Raw genomic sequence first — 23,267 nt, forward strand, 5'->3', positions numbered from 1 at the left:
CCTGAAAATTCACCTGAAATTCTGTATTGCATCTAGAATATGGCAGTAAGAGTGGTTGATAAAAATGGCTTGTATTGTGGGTCTATTAATCTCGGGTGTATCCTCTCACCCAGGTCTGACAGATGAGGAAGTGGACCTGGCTCTCCAGCGTTCAGGCAGTACTGAAGAGCCCCTCCCTGTGGCCCCTGCCAGCCCCCAGCACCTGCTGCATCCTCCTCACCTGGCCCCTGTGCAGTACAGTGAGTACCAGAGCTGCCTGGCTCTTGCACAATTGGTATCCTGGTTTCAACAGTCAAGAGCCCGGCTGTCATTGCTGCTTGCGGCTCAGCAGGCTGATCTGGATTAACTCCACAGTACACTAAATTACTTTCTTCTGTGTGCTTCAACTCTACAGTCCTAGCTTGGGTATCCAGTCCTGGTCTTGGGAGGGCAGGTTTTCATTACACCTGGCTTAATTGGCTTAATTGGACCAGCTTAACAAATTGAGTTGGTGCTGCTTTAAAGAGACCTAGAAAACCTGCAGACACACCAGCCCTCCAGGAACGGAATCGGATACCCCTGTTGTAAATCAATAAGCATGGTTAGCCTAAATGCAGAAATTGCTTTTACTGAATGCAGAAATCCTTGCTTTTGACTTTTACTGAGGTATAGTGAGAAAAATAGCTGGCTGATATGCTTTTTATATAAGACAAATGATGGAGCTCTGATACTGACAGTGAATCAGTTTAATTAATCATTCAGAGATTTAAAAAGTGAACTGCAACTTCCTACTCTAAGCTGATGGATATCTTTTGTTGTACACTTGAGGCATCACGTAACAGAGGTTTCATAATACATTGATGCAAAATATATGCTATAACTCTGTGAACACCCTTCCTTTAGCATCAGATCTTTGATGAGCTATTAAAAAATCCAATCATCATGATGTTGGCACAGATGTTGTTACAACAGTAATTATTTAACAAATGTATCCAACTGCACCTACTCTGCACAGCATCCCACTCTCTCACCACCTCTCATATGAAGATCTCCAGCAGGTTCCCAACCTGTATCTTTATTACCCAGAGGTTATGAGCGCTGTCTGCTGATTTACCAATGCAGAATGAAGTCTGTGTAATGCCTAACCTGTATGACAATGATTTTTAGATATATTCCACCCTCATTTATTATAACACTGTCCTTGACTCCCAAGCATTTCATGTTTTGTAATGAAAGTGGTGTTGATGGGATGCAATGTAGTTAGGTTCCATCCTGGATATAGTGGGTTTTATATCAAAATGGCTATAAGCGAGCTGCATAATGAGGTTAGAATGTTGCATCTCTCACACATGGGTCATTCAGAAAGAGAGGGCTACCTATTTTGATGTCCTTGTTACATGAGTATCGTGTAGGGAACTGCATTCATCTCTGTCGGAGTAATGGATACTCTGATCTCTATTTTCAACATGTGGAAGGACAGCTAGGCCTCTCTTGAACCCAATAAATTTGAGAGAAGATTGGAAAATGTGAGCTCCGCAGCTCAAGTGACCAAATAAAAGCGATGGCGGGGGGGGTGGGAGGTGACGAGCCCACAGATGGGAGCCTTTTTGGACCTCCATGATGGAGGAGCTGAGGCTTTGTCTCTCTTGCAGAGGCTGAACTCAGAAGAGATAAGAGAGCAGAAGGCCCTGTCAGGCTTCCCTTCGCCTGCACAGTGACACCTAGGGTTCGGTTGAATGGCAACCGTGCAAAAGCAAAAGCCTGCCAAAATGTTTTTAAAAAGGACATAATTTACAAAAAGGAACATTCGGTTTTCTCTCAACAGACTTTGCATAGCTTTATTTATTTTTTCCTTTGGTTAATTTCACTTCTTATACAGCGTACTGTGCTGAGTCAGTGGTAAACGGTGGCTTAAATGTGACAAAAAACTGCTTCCATTACAAAATGTTCCATTTTCAGCTGTTTTAGTTGCCCGTTCTTTTCCTTCTTCTTTAAATCCTTATTTAGCTCAGTTTAGCACAGTGGTGCAGAAGTCATATCTGGCCCACCTGGGGTTTTCTGAAGAAGCCCAGTGTGTGCAAGCAAGTGCAAGGGATCGAATGTGCTTTTCTTTCTGTGAAGTTCAGAAATCAGATTTGCGTTCTGATAATTTATCGGGGGGAATTTTCACTATTGGTAATGCACAGGATGCTTTATCTCCAGTGTCTGTTGCAAAAAGGTTCAATTTCTGCCTTTTTTCCACAAGTGAGCATTCGTCCACATGAGGGTAGAGATTTTTTTATGTGCTGTCTTTGTGGTTTTTTTCCCCCTCTTCATTTCCTTGCCAAGCACTGGCAATGAACCTTTACCAAGGGAAAAAAATTAAAGAATGTTTGGTTTTGATTAATCTGAAGAAACAAGACTTTCCATGAATGACAATAAATCTGATAAATGATATTTGAATTAGTTGTAGCTGTAATTTATTACATAAAATATCATTTATTTGACATGAGATTATTTGCTAGAAGCATCAGTCAGCCTGACTAGTTCAAACAAGCCATTAGCCAAATCCTTGGAAACCACATTGTTGGATTACAAGGGATACAAATCTTAATTAGAAAAAAAAAGGAAAAATAATTTTAGAAAGTGCAGTCGTCACGTGGGTTAGTGTGGGGGCATCAGATTGAGTCTGCTGATCCTTCACTGGCGATGTACCCAGAGGCCACACTCGAACAGTCCCTGGGGTAAGAAAACTAACATATCTTTTAACTCAGAGGGACAGCTCTGATGGACAGTGGCTCTTATCATTTAGAGCTTTCACTGACATAAATTAAGTTTATGAAGTAGAATATTTGCTTGGACATAGCCTATAAATCGAACCCGGAACTACAGTACACCGATGTTCATTTTTCTTATTCTTTTTAAGAACAGACACCTACTTTTTTGCTTTTCCCACGAGAGCTAGCTAAGACAATGAATGAGCTTGTGCCGCAGGTGGAGAATTGAGTGGATTTCTAAGTGCCATTAAAGTAAAAGTCATTTCTTTTCTGGTCTGAATTCATTGTCGTTCTACCACTGGAAGAGTAGTGGAAAATTGGAAACATTTTTGCAGTTCCAAAGATTATAGGTGTAGTCCGCTACTCCGGCTAAATGACAAACACACAAAAAAGACAAAATGACTTTGGGTTGGGAGTTGTGGATGGGGATGTTAAATTAACAAAGGCATGTGTATTTTTCATCCAGAAGCTAAAAGCATAGGTGGAGAACTGATGGAAATGTAGATCTTGGGATGGGATTGGGGGGGCACAGGAGGAAGAAGGGATGGCCGTGTGGGAATGGGGAAATTCCAAACTGGGAACTGAGTTCCAAGAGGCAGGAGAAGACCAGTATGGAGGCCAGGAAGAGGAAGTGAAGAAGCTGAAAACAAGACTTCATAGGTGGACCTCATTCCATTGTGCAATGAAGATGATGAAGATGTGAAGGATAAGAATTTGTCTTTCAAGTGGGATTAAATATTTAGGGAAAGAATTGTTGGTCTGGCTTTAAAAAATGAAGAAGTATTAATATATTGTTGGAGTGCTTTCTTTGGGAAAAAAAATATTTACAGACAGTGGAGATTAGAAATCACAGGCCTGTCTGCACCTGTGTTTAGTATTCTGATGTCATTAGGTTGTCAAATAATACTTTTCTACAAGGTGTGCATTAATTGTCTCATTGAATACATAATTGATCAGTTATACACATTTTTCAAGGATGATGAGTGAGAGTGAATTGCGATTCAGCGACAGTGATCCGAGAGTTCAATTAAAAAGACATTATATTTACAGTATTTATAGTGACACTCAAAACATAACTCCTTTTTTTTCAGTCACACAAAGGAAAACTTTGCAGAGTGCACACCTTGAGTGTGGCCAAGATCTACTCAGTTCATGTAGTGTCCACACAGTTCCAGTCTGGCTCTTTGGGAGATGAGGTCTGGCCAGTGTCCATCTCGATACTGCAATCTCATGTATACAATATTACTTTGCAGTCCTGCCAAGCCAGAAGCCCAGATTCACAGTAGACCTAGTTTTTCTGCAGGCAGGACTTAAGGACTTTCAAGTCCTGACAGGTCATAAGGTGTTAAGATCAAGAGCTCTTCTGATTTATCTTAATTTTACTGATTTAGCATTTGATTGTATTATTGGACCAAATGATCAGTGCAGCATCTGTCTAGGACTTAGTCAATTGTGTAGAATTCCGATGCAGATACAGTTACAAACTAAACCAAAGTTTCCCTCCTGCTAAAGGCGAACACCTTAGAATAGCTGTAAAGTCATACACTAACATCAGGTGACTCAAATTAATAGATCAAAAACATGCTGAACATTCTTGTTTTCCCTAAATCTGGTAACTAATGGTACATTTCAAGAGCAGAGTTTATAATTAGCAGCTTGCCGGACATTGCTCAGCTTGTACCATTTACCTGCATGCAAAACAATTGCACTGCAATTCATGTTGCCAGGTAAGTAAATACGAGCAGGGTTTATCTGATTTTCCTTGCTATGCAGGAAGCAGTCACTTCCTTTTTTATTAGTATTGTTATGGTTCCAACCACAGTGAAGGTCGCATTACTCCCTGAGGCTGTGGGGCTCATTTCCACTCCTAATACTGCGTTTAGTTTATGTCATTTCAGTGAAGGAAGAAGATGCTGGCAGTGGAATTATTGATGTGGCATGTTTCTTTTTCATAAGACGTGACAAAATATAATCTCCGCATCATTTACAGACCGGTCATCCTTGCCTGTTTGTTTTTCCTTGTTCCATTTCATACCTGAGAAAATTAAATTTGTTTAAACCTTTGTATTTTCTTTTTCATCAGTTTTTAAACACATACACGTACACTGAATTCCTTTGCGTATTGTTACTGCCAGGAAATTCAACTTTTGCAGCTATTTTCACTGCTTTTGTCTCTGTCTTGTTTATTTCTTCTTTTAAGTTGGGTGACCTTTTTCATTTATTTTTTTTTACAAAAAGTGAAAGTCGAGATAAGTAAAAACAGGAATTTCTGTAAACGGGTGGTAATTTCGAGCAAAGGGACGTGGCCAGCTTTGCTGAATCATATTTTGGTGATGAATGTGTTCGAACAGAATGTGGCGCGATTGGTCAGAGTAGAGCTCATTTTAAAATTTGTGCTTGTCATTAGTACAGCTCTGAGGTAAGAGTGCTTCATGATTTTAGCAGGCAACAGAAATGACCACCATCTCCACAGTTTAACTTCTTAAATGACAGGAAGAGGTGGCCCAATTGTGCCACATCCTTAAAATAATGCTAGTCGTTCACAGAGCAGCTGCTTCACTAATTGCATTATAAGGGGAAACTTGATGTAGGTCAGGCTGTGTAGGCCTGGATTGAAATTTAGCCATGACACTGGGGTGAATACCTCTGCTCTGACACCGAGAACCAGGAGATCTTCAATGACCAAGTAGTCAGGTTCTGAGTTTAAGACCTCCTCAGAAGGATGGCACCTCTGGCAGAGTAGTATGCCTGGTCACTGTACTGTGGCATTAGTTTGGAATGGAAATTCTGGTCCAGAATGGAAGAGCGTCACCTACTATTTCCCCCCCTTTACAGCAACTACCCTTTTTTTGTTCTTGAAAGTCTCTCATTGCATTAATGGCCAGACCCAGCCTTGCTGAGATCTGATGGCATCGGGTGCCATATGCGATGGCAGGATTTCTTTTCAATTTGCAGGACTTCTTCTCCATTTTCCAAGTTACCCTAGGTCTGAAGAAGAAAAAAAATATCTTCATGCCACTCTTACCATGGTTATTGAGTTATGTAGCTGGCATCTTTATTTAAAAGAGCTTTGTAGGGGTTAAATAGCCTCTTTGTCTTGGGTAACATATTTGTACAGCTGGGTTTGCTATAACAATCCTGTTGCTTTGCTTGCGAGTGTAACAGTGTATCACCTGGGACTAGAATTCAATGCCCTAACCACTACTCCACACTGCAGTTCAACACGGGGCCAAAGGAACATTGCTTTAAATTCTTTTCTACTTTCTCAGATTTGTCTGACCATATACTTTTTTTTTTCAAACAATCAGGCTTCTTCCAAGAAACCAGCGGAAAACCCCAGTTACTTATTTTTGTTTCTATCTTCCTTTTTGCTACAGAGACAATCGTCTTGTTAAGGTATCACTGACTTTTTCGCTGAAGGATTTCTTGGCCCAATTCAGATATTTTGCAGTAATTAAAGAATTTTGCCAAGCTCTTTAAATGATTGTTCTTCTGCATTTTGAAAACCTCTTGCCTGGGGGCAGCTGCAGTAGTTCCTGTTCCCTTGTCTTTTGTCCAAAATAGCCCCCACACAGGGTTTTTCCTGTAAAAGGAGGCGTTCTGTGAATTTTCTGATAATTTCACCTTTTTTATCTAGTTACATCTCTGCCATTTCTGCCTCTGTCACTTCTGCTGTGCTATTTATTTGTGACAGTTTCATTCTTCATTTTGCTTTTTAAATCATTCTCATTTGTTTTGCATCACTTGATAATTATGTATTATTCATGTGATGTTTTCAATTACATCTGTTAGTAATGAACAACAAATTGATTACATATGAAATACATGTTATCTGCAATCAACGTCATATTATGAAATTAGTTTTTCATACATGCTGGTTTTTATTTGAAGCTTATTTCATAGATCTCAATATCTTAGATCTCAAAATCTTGTTATTTAATCTGCTGTGTTATTATAAAATTGAACCTCCAGTGTATCTTTCAGTAGAACAATTGATTTTAATTATTTTTTGGACTCCCCAAATACTTTTGTTTGGGACTTAAACATAAAGCAACAGTCTCTTCTCTCTGTGTTAGTAATACATCATAGGTACAAGTTAGAATAATATATTTATATATAGTATTACCTTGTGGTTGTTGGTGATTTAATTTTCATTGTTATTTACTTTTTGGGGAAAAAAATATGGCTCATCAGTTGTTGAGCCCTGGTGGTTTTGCACTGTATATCATTACTGTCCTGTGTTATTGATCACTGACTGCCCAGTGCTGAAGGGGCACATTGTGTTTAAAACTGCCCTCGCTGACTGAGCTCTTGTTTTTCCTCTAGATGCTGCGAGCTCCAGGTGGCGGGACTATGGCGCTTTGGCCATCATCATGGCGGGGATGGCCTTTGGTTTCCACCAGCTCTACCAGGTAGTTTCACCTTTCATGGCAAAGCTCCAAAGCAGCGCAGGCAGCCGCAGTCAACTTGCAAGAGCAGAGAGACGCCAGTTGGTTTCAGGAATGGCGTTTCAAGCCCCTCTGGACATTGCTTCCTGTCACTGATGGATGCGCGTCTCAGGCTGACATCACTTGCCAGGGCTGTCCAGGATCTGGGCACTCCTTGCAGCGGGAGGGCTGGCTCTTGGGTTGGTGTTTGCCTGGGGTGTGCACATCAGCAACGCACTAAGGCAGAGTTGTGCCTGGGACACTGCATTGGTAACATGTCTGGGAAAGGGCAGCATTCCAGCCCGGGGTAAATAAAGGGATAGATTTGCATGGGTAGATTTGAAATCCTCTTCAGATTTAGTAGTTTGGGACGGTGCGGTGGCTCTGTGCTTAAGGATCTGCGCCTATGGCTGAAAGGTTGCCCGTTTGTATCCTGCAGCCGGCAGAGGAATCCTACTACGTTGGGCCCCTGAGCAAGGCCCTTAACCCCAACTGCTCCAGGGGAGCCGTATAAATGGCTGACCCTGCGCTCTGAGCAAGTTGGGGTATGCAAAAACACAAATTCCTAATACAAGAAATTGTATATGGCCAATAAAGTGATCTAGTGTAATCTAGTGTAGTTCTGCTCTGATAGTTCTGAACACATTGGTGTTGCATAAGATATGCAAATAGGAGGATGTTCATACTCAACCTCACAGGCTCCTTTTCTTTGCATCTTAATGTTTCTGAAACAAATCGTCTGGTCATCAAAAAAGGCACAAAGTAAAAAAAAAAGCTTCAGCTCGATTGAGTGGTAGCTCCGCATTCTCCGTTTTTCAAAGAAATCAGCGCTTTGCGAGAAGGGTGGGGTGTGCTTGTTGTGTGAGAAATCCCCAGCTGTAATGGGCGAACGTGCACCCTGGTGTCGCTGAACGGGGAAATGTCTCCCCATTTGTCTGTAGTGTAGGAAGGGCAATTAGACTATCAAGGAGGGGGCTATACCAGGCTGGAAGACCCTGTTTGTTTTTCTGAAGTTCTAAAAGTTTCCTAGGAGATACGATAGTACTTGTCAGCACTATTTTTTAATAGTGGATTTATATTTTTCGAATCTGTGGTTACATTATAGACTTCTAAACCTTTTTGATGAGAAGGCGAGAGGGCCAGACATTCGATAGATCGCTTCATCGGCTCTGTGGGCAGCCTCCTTATTTGTCCCAAGAACATGAGCTCATCTCTCTCTCTCTCTCTCTCTCTTCTCTTTTTTTCATTGGCTTCTGAAACGATCTGCCAGCCCAGCTCACACTTACCCTTTCCAGTTTCTCGTTCTCTTCCCTGCAAGTCAGCACAACTGTTTTTATCATATTCTGATGTCAATAAAGAGCGCTTCTGGTCCTACGCTCTCGCAGAAACCTTGTTTTTTTATTTTTAAATTACAGCGTATTAATCCCTTGATGCTGCTGGGCTGGTCGTTGCCATGTGGAGACAATTACTGTGTTTTTATAGGTAGAGCAGAAGTTTGCATCAGCTATCCGGGATGACTGCAGCGTGTAACTGCTGGTTACAGCACTAATATGTTCTCATGGCAGGATGTTAGCCTTTTCACTGGGGGTTCAGGCTACAAATTTGCTCAGCATTTCATTTCATGTGGACGCATGGCAGTCAGAGGAGTGTGCGGCTGGCGTCAGTCAGCTGTGTGAGTGCTTTGCGTAGCGTACCAGTAGCCCACTTCTGTTAAAACCCATTCTGCTTTTGTCAGCGTCCAGAACCTATTAAATGGCTTAGAGCTCTAGACTGAGGTGGGGATGTGACAAAAAAATGATGATTTTCATCAGAGCAAAATTGAGGGTGAAAACTGTCTGGAGGTTAAATTAACACCAGTCCTGTATAGAGAGAGCTCAGTTTCACAAATGACTGTTAAGAACATCAAAGATGAGTCTGTGATGATTTTTTTTGAACGGGAGACTCATGACAAAATGAGTCATAACTGCGTTTGAAAAAAAATATTGTTTATTAAAAAGATTAGATCAACTGAGTCATTTGGTTTTTGTTTGAACCAGGGAAATCTTTCTGCTTTTTTGGTTTGTGGGTCTGTGAGTTGAAAACATACATGTGTCTCAAAGATGATGGGGCGCAGCACCGTCATTCATAGGGAGACAGAAGTGTGTTTTGTGTTGCTTTTGGAAAAAAAAATTGTATTCTCTCCAGAAATAAAAAAAAGAAGAATGTCTAACCCTATTTTTTTCACAAAAAAAGTTTAAATTCTGTTTTAAAGATGAAATGCTTTTGTAGAAATATTCACAAGCCACTGTGCAGTAAGGCTTCTTTCTTTTCCTTTTGCATCAGTAAAGGATAGCAGGTCATTGCCCCTGGAACAGGCTCTCCTGCAAGGGGTTGCTCTGCTACTGTCATACTGAGGAGCAGGTCCTGCCATGTGGCTGGACAGTGCACACTTTATTAATGCTATGGAACAGCTTGTAAACACGGCTCACAGCAGCGAGCATATTAATTACACTGTGCTGGCACTCTTTTAATCTTTTTCAACTTCAGAGTGTTTATTAACGAGTGAAAACCCTGCCTTGGTGTGCACTCCCCTGTCAACAGCAAGCTAGGCATGGGAGGAGAAGCCGAAGCCTGTGACTGTGGGGCCTGTTCCCCATACCGAGCAGAACAGAACGCCAGCGCTGTAGCGGGCCGTTAAGCTTGCAGTCCTTCATCTTCTGTCAGCAAGAGAGCCTCAGCCAGGACTTCGTCTCGCTGGTGGCTGAAAGGAAGCGAAGGGAAAACTGCTGCTTTTCTGAGAGGAGTTACATCTCAGGAGCGACGGCACTTCTGCAAAACGAGTGCTGTGTCCCCCCGGAGAAAAGGGCTGCTTTCTGTTTGCTCCTTTTCCCTGCTCTCTTCCCTTCCACACGGCTTTCCCCGGCACGCTGTTATCTTCAAGGTTGACGCGTGTGATAGCAGAGCAGCGCAGACAGAGTGCGTGCAAAAACGCTTAATGATTTCACCTTAGTCCTGACCTGAAGTCAGCCTTGTTGTTCAGTTCTTGGCCTAAAGACAGACGATTGAGTCAAATTGTGCTGAATTAAGTAAGAGAGTCTATTGCAGCGCTAGATTAAATGCCCTTCTTCTGCCTCAGAGGATGAAATGTTTGTTGGTCACTTCATCTAGAGGTCATGCATAGTAGAATACTAATATGCTCTACTTGTGATAAGTGTGTTCCTGCTTCATGAAGAGGAACGCTAAATTTATTGCTCAGCAAATGAGAGGACACTAAAAAAGACCAAATTGAGGAGGCCCTCTGGCATGACAATCTGTCTGCAGTAATCTCCTTGCCTTTCAGTCAAAGTCTATATTCTTCGTATAGAATCAGGAGTTGACAGGTAAGCTTATCATTGTCTGGCATCTTTAATGAAGGAGAGCAATACCCTTTTTTTTTAAATACTGCTTGGGAATGGTGTTAAAACCTTGGATTTGGACGTTTCTTTTGAGAAATGAAGGAAAATGCGCTGCATGACTGCATGAGTGAAGCGCAGTCTGACCCAGGCCTGAAGGTCGTCCCACTTGCACTGCTTACATCACCCGGTCTTTTGCAGCACTGTCTGTGCCATCTCCTCTTGCTCAGCATTTTGCTCGTAACATAAACAAGACAGTGACTTTAAATGCAGCTTGTTTTTAAATGCAGTTTGAAAGCACAATCCCTCCAGGGTAGATTATGGCCAAATGTGTTGTTCATGTGTGTGTCACAGTGCGAACGTCTTCATGGCCTACATTGAAGAACGCGGCTTGCAGATAAGCATCTCCTCCTCGCTCATCTTAGTCCTTGTCCTTTTGTGTTTGATTCCATGTTCTTCTTATTCTGCCATTCCTTTGGATATGTCTTCCACGGTGGTGGGAAATCTTTAATATCCTGCTTTGAAACCAATTCTCAGGACACGCCTTCATCTAGAATATTTCTGTTTCTTTCTTTTCCCTTTGGGCAATGTTTAAACTTAAGATATACAAAAGTAGGCTTTAAAATATTCCTTACCTGTTTGTCTGCTGTTTTTTTTGATTACCATCCCAATTTGGAATACCCAGATCTTTCAGTTTTACCCTCCACATATTGAAGCATAAGATCATGAAGGATTCGGGAAGATGAAGGTTCATCCGTTATCAGACAACTCCTTATTCCTGATCAGGGTTATGGCAGTCTGGTGCCTGTCCTCCCCAGCTCTACAGGGGCTCATACTTTAAGGAAACACACCTGGACACACCTGGACACATGGCCAAGTGCGTCGTTCTTGTGTGTTGTCACAGGGCAAACATCCTCATGGACCACAGCGACAAGCGTACATTTTTTATGATCAATTGATTGAATAGGCCATCTTACTGTATAAAATACCCATTCTGTATGTATGCTGCCTTCCTAGAGGTTTCTAAACAGACAACATAGTCATGTACAATTGATTCACCATATGTGGGGAAAACTAATCAGTTTCTGTAGCCTGATTCCATGTAGAATGACAAGGTGCCTGCTTTGGGAATAAGATTGTTGCATGACTGCAGTCGAGTTGTGACAAATTTACACCCTTCAGTCCATTCCTTTTTAGAGCCATGATACAGCCAGCTTCTTAAATGGTCTTTTAAATGATCCTTCTAATGATCACTTAAATAATTAAATATCTGGTTGTAGCAAAATCCCAAATCATGAAATGAAGTGAATTGGAGGGTTTTGCATTGAGGAGTTTTCACCAACAGTTTCTAGTTCTCTCTGCAGAGATGTTAAATGTGCCCTTTTTTAGGAGGATTCTAATGGTGTGTCGTGTTTTTTAATTGCAGAAATATATCCTTCCTCTCATTATGGGCAGCAAAGAGGACAAGAAGCATCTGCAGAGAATCGAGACCAGCATTTCGGAGATGAGTGGCACCTTGACACAGACAGGTGAAGATTAATATCTTCATCAGTTTTCCTCCTTAACATTTTCCTTCATTTATCTGTCGTGAAAATCTGCTCACATTTACAAATGACGCTCCCGTCATTTTGGCTTAATTTGAAATTGCTTGTTTACTGTCGGCTCAGCCTCAATTAATTACGTTTCACTGAAAAGCTCTTAACCTCAGAATATTAATGAGGGGAGCGAAATGACAACGTTTTTTTTTTCTTTTTTATGGGCGAGAAAGTTCATTTTAATTTCTGCGCTGAAGTGCGCTGCTCTCACTGGGCTCCGGAGCTCGCTGATGATTAACTCAGTGGTGACAGGTGTGTCACTTCTTTGAACAGGTGAGAAATTTAAAACCTGCCCGTCAAAGAAAGATGGTACCTCTCTCATAGACACAATTAAACATCTTTGGGGGACATCTGGGAAGCTAAACTTCTTCTTAGCATCTCATTTACAGCGTTGGCATGCTTGTTTTAATCTTTGTAGAACAACATTTTTTAAAATCTGAGAAAGCAAAAATTGCTGAATGGAAATTTTTATTTTACCTTTTTATTTTTCAACACCTACTGTGCACTTTGTGTTCTATGGAGTTTTCACCTTCTATGCTCTTGAGCTGCAAAGTAGCACTTCAGAATGTTTCCTGTAAGAAACGTTGATTTGTAGTTTCCTGGACTTCATAATTCAGTGACCAGTTCCTAAAGTAATATATATGTATGTGCTTATGTGCAAATGTATATTGAGAGGTTTCTGGAAGTACTTAAAGCATGAAATTGACTTTAATGTATTCTTTAATGTATTTAGTTTAACTGCAAAAAAATATATGACAGTATTGATTAATTTTTGAAAACACTTCTGCAGTCAAGCCATGTGATATGTATTTCTCAGCCGACGTTCTCCTGCTTAGAGTCCTTGTTTCTCAGGGTTAATCAGTTGATACTGAATAGCAGATTTTTGTAGGACAGGGCTGCTCAGGGCACAGAGCAGACATAAAGTCAACAATCCCATTAGCAGAGGAAGCTACCTTCACTCTATAAAGGATGAATTTCACCACTTTCTGTGTGATAAAACTACAGCTTGGCACAAAATGACAGTGCTAAGGATACCATAAAAAACACAGGTTTTTCATTCTCTACGTGACATCAGCCTGGCACTGGTTTTATTTTTTTTTATTTGATTGTGTGAGATATTGCGTGCAAAGTTGGTGCGCTCCTGTCGATCTGGTTAACAAATTAGTTCTTTTTATTGTCATTTTGACTTGGCTATGCAAAAACATTTCCTCGGTGAATGTTACCCTTTTTTTTCTTGTTTTGTTTTTTTAAGCATAAATAATTCCAGCTTTGTTTATCATTATAGTCAAGATTTTGAGATAAGTTCTGCTGTTTCTCGTTTTGCTTCTTTTTTTAAACTGAAACCTTGGTAGCATGAACATACCACAGTTCCCACTGTAGGAAAATGTACCTTTTCTCACTTAAAGCATTTGTAGGTTTATTTATCTTTTCATTTATTCATAACTACTGGCTACTCTCCATATTGTGGGCATTTAATTTAATGGAAATTATTAAATTATCAGTCTGTCTAATGCTAATGACTGCAATCCTACAAAGTATAATTTGTTACCTGTAAAGGTAATACAGCTTCAGAGTAACATGTTCAGAACTAATATTTTCCCCGTTTTGGTGGCTGCTGTGTTCAATCCCTAAACCTGGAGGAGGTATCCACCTACATGGCTGTTTGGAAATGTAGCAAATGGGTTCTGTAAGCATTTCAGCAAACACAGGCCGTAATATAACTTACTGTTACTACAAGGCTGTCCACCCAGCTGTGAGTGACCAGCTGGCTCTTCAAGAATGAACAAGGCTCTCTGACATATGTAGTGCACATTAAACTGAAACATTCTCTAAATAATTTACTAATTGTTGTTTGTGCTTTTCATACCAGCACTGTAAGTGAGCCCACTCGTAAGGTTCTGCAATTATATAAACTGTTTTTAATTTAGATATAAAGATACAGTATAAACAGTGCCCTCCAAAAGTATTCGTACAGCAAAATCAAAACTTATTTTTGTTTTACAGTCGAGTAATTTGTATTTGTCACCATGATACAAGTACAGTATTATATATGTTTTATTTTGGGGGTAAACATTTGATAATTTAGGACAAAAACATGATGTTCAACCCAGTGATTTCAAATGACCATAAGTACAAGTACTGTACATAAACTCTTTTAGTGCACTTGATTTCATAGTGAAAATCCCAGTTTAAACCTGGTATCCCAGTATTTGTGGAGGGCACTGTATACGTGCGTATAATAAAACCTTTATTTAGTCTGCTGTCTAATTTTTATTTATTTTGTCAGTGCAGATGACGAAAGAGCCTGAAGTAATTTTAATAACAGTAATTAGTAGCGGTAACATACATAAGGGCCCGTGCCATGCTCAAATGTGACTTCCTTACTTAACAGATCTCTACGAAACACCATGCCCAAACCGAAGTTGGCATTATTGCCCTTGTGACTCATGCAGGGCCCTGATGCTGGTAGTTATGTGGGAGGCTCTCACATACCTCTGCCATGGGCACAGCAGAATTGTGGGAGAAACAGAGCTGCACTCTTCTCAAGGGTGCTGGTTACTGTGTGGCTTGACTCTTGTACATGTCAAGAATTTGCAATGAATGCTTACGATGGTTCTTACGGGCCCAAAAAAAAAAAAAGGTGGAAACCGTTTCAGTTACCCTGCAGCTTACACACTTTCCAACATCATGTCGTCAGTTCAGAGTTTGAAACCTCTGAGGCAAGACACCGATGCCGCCCTTTACACACCCTCCATACATCATGAGGCTGCATCACCAACTGTTGCTAAAGCTCAGAAGCCAGCATCAAAAACATACCGCATGCGATCCTCATTAAGAAACATGATCCTCTGACATCTGTGTATAAAAAGACTTTAATACGCTTTACTGTGAAAAGACCTTTTTATTGAAAAGCAATTGCATTTTTTTTCTTTGCTTTTTTTAGCCTTAAACTAACAGGCTTTTGAAAATGTGAAGAGTAGACCAGTACAGTATCTCTCGATGTTAAACCAATTAGACTTGATTTAACACTTTGCTTTGGATGATTTATACAAATGTTTATTGGTTTTCTGTAATATAATCAGTTTGAAAACTTAATGCATTGTTTGGGAATAAGCGCATTAGTAGAGCTGGTGAGAAACTAACTACAGTCAATGTTATTTGAAATGATATGCCACTTTATTGCACAAATGCTGTTTTTTTATTACCTTTTATTTGTCCCTTATCTCCTGTACCTTCGGCGATTTTAAAATAATTTAATCTTCAAAGTCAAGGAAAGGAGCACAATATTTATTGGGATTAGGAAGGGGAATTTTGTCTGTTTCTCCCTGTGTATAAAAGGATTTTATTTATTAGTTGTTTGAAGGATCTCAGATGCATTAAGGTTGCTGATTAGTCAGCTAATGGAAGTGTGTAGACAGTTATTTAATATAAAGGCAGACACAAGATTAGACATGAACCTGTTTGTCTAGCATAAAAGAAAATTCCATTAGACTATTTGAAAATGATTTTGTTCCTGGACTTCAAGAAAGTGCCAGAACCAACTTCTCAATTCAGCACAGTCTTCACTGATTCACAAATCTATGTCTCTCTTTAAGGGGGTGTTTGCAGGTACAATAGCAGACGTTTTGAATGTGTATAAAAATTACACCATATGTTGCCTTCGAAAACTTTGCATTGCTGGTGCATTTTAAAGATTTTTAGAAAATTCTTTTTTTTTAAAATAAAAACGCTCTCGGTTTTGTTACAGTCAATTCGGACTTAAGCCAGTTTAACATGATGTGTTTCCTTTTAGAGGAGGTTTCAGATTTAAAAAGAAAAAGACCATTTGTCAACTTGTGAATGCTATGGTTAAATTGCAAACAGTTCTCAGATCATTTCTATGTAATTTCTGTACCTAATTTGAGAAGTTGGCAATATGTGTAGTTAACCAGATCCTTCTGGGAGCTCCTTCAAAATGTACTTTACAGTACGGGCTATGTCGGTAAATGCGTTAGAAGTCACTAATACACTACTGTGCTCATTTATGAGTCTTGGAGTTGTCTTTTTACGTGTCAAGGAGAAATAAGAAATCCTCTTTGTGCACAAATTAGTACTAAGGCATTAAATATTAGAGACAGAAATTCTCATGGATGATGTGTATATGTTTATATATTTTGTGTTGATTCAAAGTTAAATTCACTTTTCTGTTGTCCTTCAACGATCTGACTCGATTAAAGATAGGAAACTGAGACTAAGCAACTGTAAATGAAGTAAAAAGAGGTCAAAAAGAGAGATCATGGCCTGTCTGCTTTAAATAGGTCAGGTAAGGAGTTTTTGTTGTGTGCTATTTGGCATTGTCTGTTTAAAGTGTAGGATTGGGTTATACTTTAACCAATGAGCTTTCTTTTCACTTGCGGCTCGGTGAATGAGATGACAGAGTGGACAACAGCTTAACTCTTTTGAAGAACACGTGTTGGTAAAAGATCTGACTAGAGCCAGGAAGATCTGAGCTGTGCAGTACTACCTGAGGATTGCTTATCTAGGCAGTGTGAAGTGATGGCTTACTGCGTTCTCCCACTGGAGACATTCAGAATAACTTGCAACTGGATTGCATTTACATCCCAGGCCATTGATCCAATTAAGCTTGTCTGACTGGCTTCCTTTACCTCTTTTAATCCCCCTTCCTCACTCAGTCAGTGCAATGTTGCAGAATTGTATGGCCTTTTCTGCATCGTTTCCTGGTTGATTTTACTTGCTATCCGAAGTTTCTTTGTGCTTAGCTTGTATCAACCTTGCTGCAGGCAACCTTCCAGTTTTCTCTTTGATGAAAATATTATCTTACAGTCCAGTTCAGCTGTTTTCTTGAAAGAAGAGGGATGACAGTCAGGAGTATCTATCCAGCCAGTTTCTTCAGCATAGGACAGTAGTGCATAACTGCAGTCCTAAAAGGCCACTGCATATTTTTCATTCCACCTGAGCTCTTAAAGGCCTGTACTGTGTGTGTGGAAAGGTTCTGTACCTGTGGCAGGTCCTCTAAAAATCTGTGGTCCTTCCAATCAACATCATTACAGTACTTTAGTGTAACCAGCTTCTTGAATTATCAAGGTCAATAGAACAGCATATTGCACTGTGGCAGGTTAGGCCTACAAGCAGAAACCTTCTAAACTATGGTATACAATTTAAGGGTTTCACAGTCCACACCAGGAACTATGGCTCATAATGTATAGGGTCTGTTTTGGGAAAAGTAATCCTGTTTTAGCTTTTTTATTGTTTTTTTTATTTTAAAAACATTACACCACATTAAGGGATATCCCCACAGAGCACATGCAGGCAACCTGCCTTGACTCTTTTATTCCTCTGTGAGTTTTTTGTTCGAGTTTTTCCCTAATTATCAAACTGATGCTCAGCCCCTTGGACAGCTGAGCAATCAAGGATCCTGTGAGGAGTTCATGCAGTGGAATGACTGAAGTCCTGTAATGGCATGGATTGCAGGAGTCAAGAGTGCCTGCCTTTGCTGTGGAGTGGGGCGCGGAGGGCAGCTCACACAGGCGTGCTCCGTGGTTTAGTGATGACTGTCTGTTTGTTTTGATGCAGTCACGCAGTTGCAGATCACTCTGGCCTCAGTGCAAGAGCTTCTGGTGCAGCAGCAGCAGAAGATACAAGAGCTGTCGCAGGAGCTCGCTGCCTCAGAGGTAACAACACCGTCGTTGCGTGCCTTCGGTTTGAGCGTCTTAACCTGCTGCCACAGAGGCCTGGCAAGCAGCTCGCTGTCATTGGATCGTAGGTGCACATCTCCAGCCCTTGAGGTCCACAGCCCAGCAGGCGTTTGAGGTCTCTTTACATCATCAAGCACTGAGAAGTTAAACTTGTCCAATTAAGCTAATTAGTCTTTCACTTAAGTCAGGTCATTAAGCGCAGAGGTAGGATGAAAACCCACAGCCCTCCAGGACTGGAGTTTTAAATCACTGTTAGATGTTTTATGTTATGAAATTCTACTTTTCTAAGTACTGTAGTTGTATTTTCCTGTGTAACGCAAATATATACTTTATATCAAGAAACAACAAATATATGTAGCTGATAAAAACAAGTTAATTTATAACATTTGTGAGTGTAATTCCAGCGTTTCTCTGCTTACTTTTTGAACTATGCAAATTTTTTCTGCAGTATTTTCTTTCTTTCAAAATGGGTCAATATTTGCCCTCCTGCATTTGACTAAAACATTACATATGCAGTTATGTTTTTGCATATATTCTTTCATTTAGTGTGCGTAATATAGGAAGCCAGTTCCTTCAAGGAAAAGACTTGATGTGTATGATTTTATTCATTCTCTCAAGATTTTCAGCTTTAAACACTGAATCAGAAGTTCTTGGGTTTTTCAGATAAATTGAAGCATAGTGGGTATTTTTGAGCACAACAGGCATAGTGGACTCATAACTGGTGGGTTGTGGGTTCAAGTCCCGACTACAGGCCCTGTTGTTGTACTTGAGTGAGGTACTGTACCCCAGTTGCTCCAATCCACCCTCCCAAGCAGGGGAGTCTCCATGTGCTCTCTCATCCACCTGATGCCTAGGAAGCCAGGATCAGCTCCATCCGGACGAGCTCATGTGGTTCAGATACGGAAAGGACCAACGTGAAGGTCTCCTTTCAGTCTCAAGCACACAAACCAAAGTGGTGATTTTCAGATATCCCCCAGCCACGCTCCTCTCTAAGTGCTGAAAGATCACTGCTGCAGGGTTTTCATTTTAAACTGGACACTGTCTCGACACTTTGCATTTGAGTTATGGGTTGCAAAGAGGTTCCAGTCCTCTTAGTTTGCTCCTGGTCCCACATTATTACCTTTTAGCAGGCAAGAAGCCAGATTTGAAAATACGAGTATATGATATTAACTGAATGGTGAAAACATGATTCATGCTTGAGCTAAATAATTGCAATGACAAATGCGTTCTGTTCTTTCCTATGAAATCTTACTGAATTGTTCACCATTTTTTTTTATTTTTAAGTTTCATACACGTGCACACTTGGGGTACCAAATCAATCCAAATCTTAAATTCATAATCTCTCCAAGTTCCCATAATAATCCCATGGAATAGTACTGTCCTGTTGCCACACACGGACGTGTCCTGTGGCTCGGTCAATCTGTCAGTGTTCACCAGCCACAGAATTGTGACCTTGGTGACCAAGAATGTAATGATGTTAAGTGGTCCCATAATCTGAGACATACACCAGAAGCTCAAATCACGGATTAGTTAATTAGTTATGCTGGCCACTTGGACACTTTGAGCAGGTACAGTGGCTTGGAGCCTGAACACAGTTGTCAACAGATTCATATTCAGTATAGCTCCGCCTAATAATACTGCAAATAATAAAAACATATTAAGCCCCAGTGACATCCTGTGCCCATCTTCTCTACTATGGCTGTATACCCATCGCCTTTAGTGGCTGTGTATGTACACAGCCAAATAAGAACTAATCGATTAGTCTCTGAATTACATTCTCTCTCTGTGGCCCAATATACTTGTTTCTTTTTAAAAAATAGCTCAGCCTTATTAGGTGGGCACCCAAATGGGTTTGTGGTCTATATTGCCACTAGTTAATACCACTAAACCAGCTTTCTAGTCATTTGAATATTGACATGTGGCCTAAATGAAGAGTTTGTGTCTCCCTGCAAAGATGAAATTTTCTCCATGTTCCTTTTTGTCCTTAATTGATCATCTGCATCACGGTGAATAGAAGTTTGATGTGCAGACCTTGTTGTCACATTCTTAATTGCGCTCATACAAGTTCTGCTTGTTTTTGTAAGGTTTAATGTGCTTTTGTATTCTCTCTCTTTCCTCATAATGTTGTAAGCCATTTACTGAATAGCTAAAAACCAACATTTGAATAGAGATTCAGACAGTGGTTTATGTCCATAGCTTGTTAAGCAAATGGAAGTCTGAGTGTACCATATGGATAATGTAAAAAGACATATGCATTCACATCTGTTTCGAGAGAGGCAGGTTTTGGGGGAGGGAGTGGGCACCCACTTCGTGTGTTAGCTTAAAAACTGCAGACTCATTTGAAAGCCTCCCTTCTTAAAATGACATGATGAGATACTGTTTAATGAGACTGAGCTTGAAGCAGATCTTGATTAAGGAGAGTTCTACTAGGTCTCGTATTCTGCAGACCCGAAACCATTGCTTTGAATCATTCCCTTCTGTGTGAAGCCTTGCAAGTTGTGGCATTCTGCATCTGTCTTTGAACGTGCAATAATCTGAATGGGTAATGAAAAAAACAGACTTGGAGAGATGGAGAAGCATTTTCCCCATCTTAAATTTAAATGTTTTTTTTTTTGCTGCCTTTGCAATGAAGGCCTTGCTGGAAAGGCTGCAGTGTATAAAAAGTATATTTCATATCAAAACACCCATTAAACAAATCATAAACTCCACTTTTACAGCCGTAGCGTTGATCTTAAATTTTCTTTGGAGACGTGGAACTCTGTGGTGTCAAGCCATAAGGGAAATTGGGAAATTGTTTTCAGGTCCGGAGCGTGTGATTAAGAACACATGTTCGGCTGTTTAGCTACTTATCATTTTCAGTTAGCGGTTTTTGAACTGGCTTTAGGGTTTTTCTTTGCAGTACGAAATGCACCAGTCTTGACAATTAAAGCTCTTAACACGGAAATGCACATTTAACCCAAAACACATTGGAACGTCTGTTTCTTCAGCTGCTAAGTAAACATTTCTTATAGTTTCTCAACCACTAAATTGTAATGTGTGCTTTTCCAATATTGAAGACATTCTGGGATCCTCGTTCTCCAGACGGGGAAACTGCGGTTGTACAGATTACAGTGTACAGAACCCATCCTATATATACATGCACTAACACATTTGTGTATTTATATATGCACATATGCATACACACATTTGTGTATATATGGAAGGCTTCTGTTTTTAGCAAGGACCGCATGCATGTTATTTTTCAGTTACCAAATAGTTGGTGGTTAGACTGAATAAAGTGTCTTTCGAGCTACATCCTGTTTAGCAAGGTGTTTGCTTCTTTATAAATAAGCAAAGCCTATACATTTTCTAAACCAGTGAGCTATTTTTAGAAGAGAAAATAGCACTGAAATCAGTAACAGATAAATTGTTCTATTGTATTTCAATTTAACCATTGTGACAACATATGCTGTAGTAGACAAACAGCACAGAACATCTCAATTTGTAACAGAACACTCCTGCTTATAGAACTGTGAATGATAAGTGCAATAGACAAAAAAGTACATTTAAATATCTTACAGGCAGTCTTATCTTTTAATATAAAACTCTAGAGCAGGAACAAATAGGCATCTGAAGAATCCACCTATTGGCAGTATCACAGAGTGCTTGAAGGATTGGGGGATTTTTTCCAAACTTAGTCTGCACTGTCGGTTATTTGTTTTCAATTTGGTGTTCACAGGTACCTTGTGATTTTCCAGCTGTATTTGTTTTCCTGGATGTTGTTGTCTGCAGCGTGTCTGCAATAAAATAGCAGCCAAGCCAGTTCTGAGTTTGCGTTACACCCTTGCAGGAGGGGCTATTTTTAAACCTGGGATTAGGGCTTCCTCTCTTCCTTAATAATTTTCATGCATTTGCTCCCCATGTGCGCTGTTGGAATAAAAGTGCCTGTTGGAGAGGAGGGAGTTGGGGTGGTGCACGTTTCATCTGGCACTCGGGGACCTGCTTTACCTGCAACACTCTTATGCCTCTGATAAACTCATGTAGAGGTAGATCAGCAGAAATGTGTTGCTAGCTCCTTGCCTAAATCCGTAAGGCACATTTTGATTTTCTCGTTTTTGCTATCTTATTTTTAATATACAGATGCAGCCATTCAGAACGAGCAAGGAACTGTGAGACCAGTTGTAGTGCATACACGTCTTCAGTTTTCAGTCTTTTCCTCTGCTCTCTGATTGATGGTATACACAAAACACACTCACCTTGTCTGTCCTGCCTTACATTCAGAACAATGAGTTTGAATTTAAGTCTCAAGCTGTTGTTTTTAAATCTTGTCCTTGGACAGATCTAAGAGACTGCAAGCAGTTTGGCTCTTGGAGTCTACCCATTCTAAAACACACTATGCCAGAATGATGGCAGACTTACACACAAGGACCTACACACACACTGAAGCACTGTCACCGTCTTCTGCACTGCTTCTGGTTCAGGAGCACATTTCCATTTTAACATCCCTTCTCACCTGCTGTGACTGTGATAAGGAGGAGCCCAGGTGTGCAACAACAGTGAAACTTCCTGGAATATTCTGTTAGTTCTAAGCCACTTTGAAAGTGTCTTGTTTAGGGAGCACACAACAAGTTGCTTTGTGTATGGTTCAAAAGCCAGGTGCTTCCTTCTCATTCACATTAACCCTGCCGACCAGTTACAAGTTTTATAGAAAGGCTATCCTTTCAGCTCGGACACCACATCACATGGAATCTTAATGTATGCTGACAGATTTCATGCATTGACTAAAAAAAAACACTGGCTGCTAATTCTGAGAACTTTACAAGTGATTTAACTAGATCTATTTTGTGTTCGGTGCATCTTTTGAGAAGCCTGCAGATATGCAATCTTCTTACAGCAAGCTGTTTAATCTGATGTTCCACTAGCATGAGAGGAGAGGGGACACCGGGGCTGTGTGGCTCCTGTGTTCTGCTGACACAGCCTGTCCACTGAACTCTGAGCAGCCGGAGGCCAGAGGCAAACAGATGTTTTGCTGTTACCCAGTGCACTTGTTTCGCAGTCTAATTAGTCTCTTAAAACTGCGCAGAACTAGCTAAACGAGCGAAAGTTTTAAAAAAATGTTTATAACCTCCCTCGTGGTTTTTAACAGCCCCGTTAGCAGGTTTACAGTTCATAATGCAGACCTTTTTAGCGGTTTATAGCTCCCGCCGATGACTCTGTGGTTCATTTTGTACTTAAAAGTAAGCTTTTAAATGAATATGCTGTTTGACAACATGGTGTGCTGCTCAAAGCAGTCAGTTGCTCTGTGTTTTTTCTTGTATGAACCCAGACTAAGCCTCCAAAGCAATTAATTTTCTCCGCTCTTAAGTTAAAATTAGAGAGAGGTACACTTTAGCTGTATTATGATAGTGCCTTCGGGAACCGGGGATTAAGGTGGTAGTAATGAGGTGAAGGCTCTAATAAGCAC

At 40.4% G+C, this 23,267-nt stretch overlaps 1 protein-coding gene across 2 annotated transcripts in view; it reads left to right on the forward strand.

Annotated features, from left to right (window-relative positions):
- The window catches only part of pex14 (peroxisomal biogenesis factor 14), an 82,565-nt gene that overhangs the window by 49,988 nt on the left and 9,310 nt on the right, over window positions 1-23,267 (forward strand). For both annotated transcript variants that reach the window (XM_088937971.1, XM_088937972.1), the window contains exons 4-7: window positions 114-239; window positions 7,062-7,147; window positions 11,960-12,062; window positions 17,703-17,800. In XM_088937971.1, coding sequence (XP_088794097.1) covers window positions 114-239; window positions 7,062-7,147; window positions 11,960-12,062; window positions 17,703-17,800 — 413 coding nt within the window. The remainder of the gene's footprint in view (window positions 1-113; window positions 240-7,061; window positions 7,148-11,959; window positions 12,063-17,702; window positions 17,801-23,267) is intronic.

The sequence above is a fragment of the Atractosteus spatula genome, chromosome 20, assembly GCF_055471065.1.
Source record: "Atractosteus spatula isolate fAtrSpa1 chromosome 20, fAtrSpa1.hap1, whole genome shotgun sequence".
In the NCBI taxonomy this organism is placed as follows: Eukaryota; Metazoa; Chordata; class Actinopteri; order Semionotiformes; family Lepisosteidae; genus Atractosteus; species Atractosteus spatula.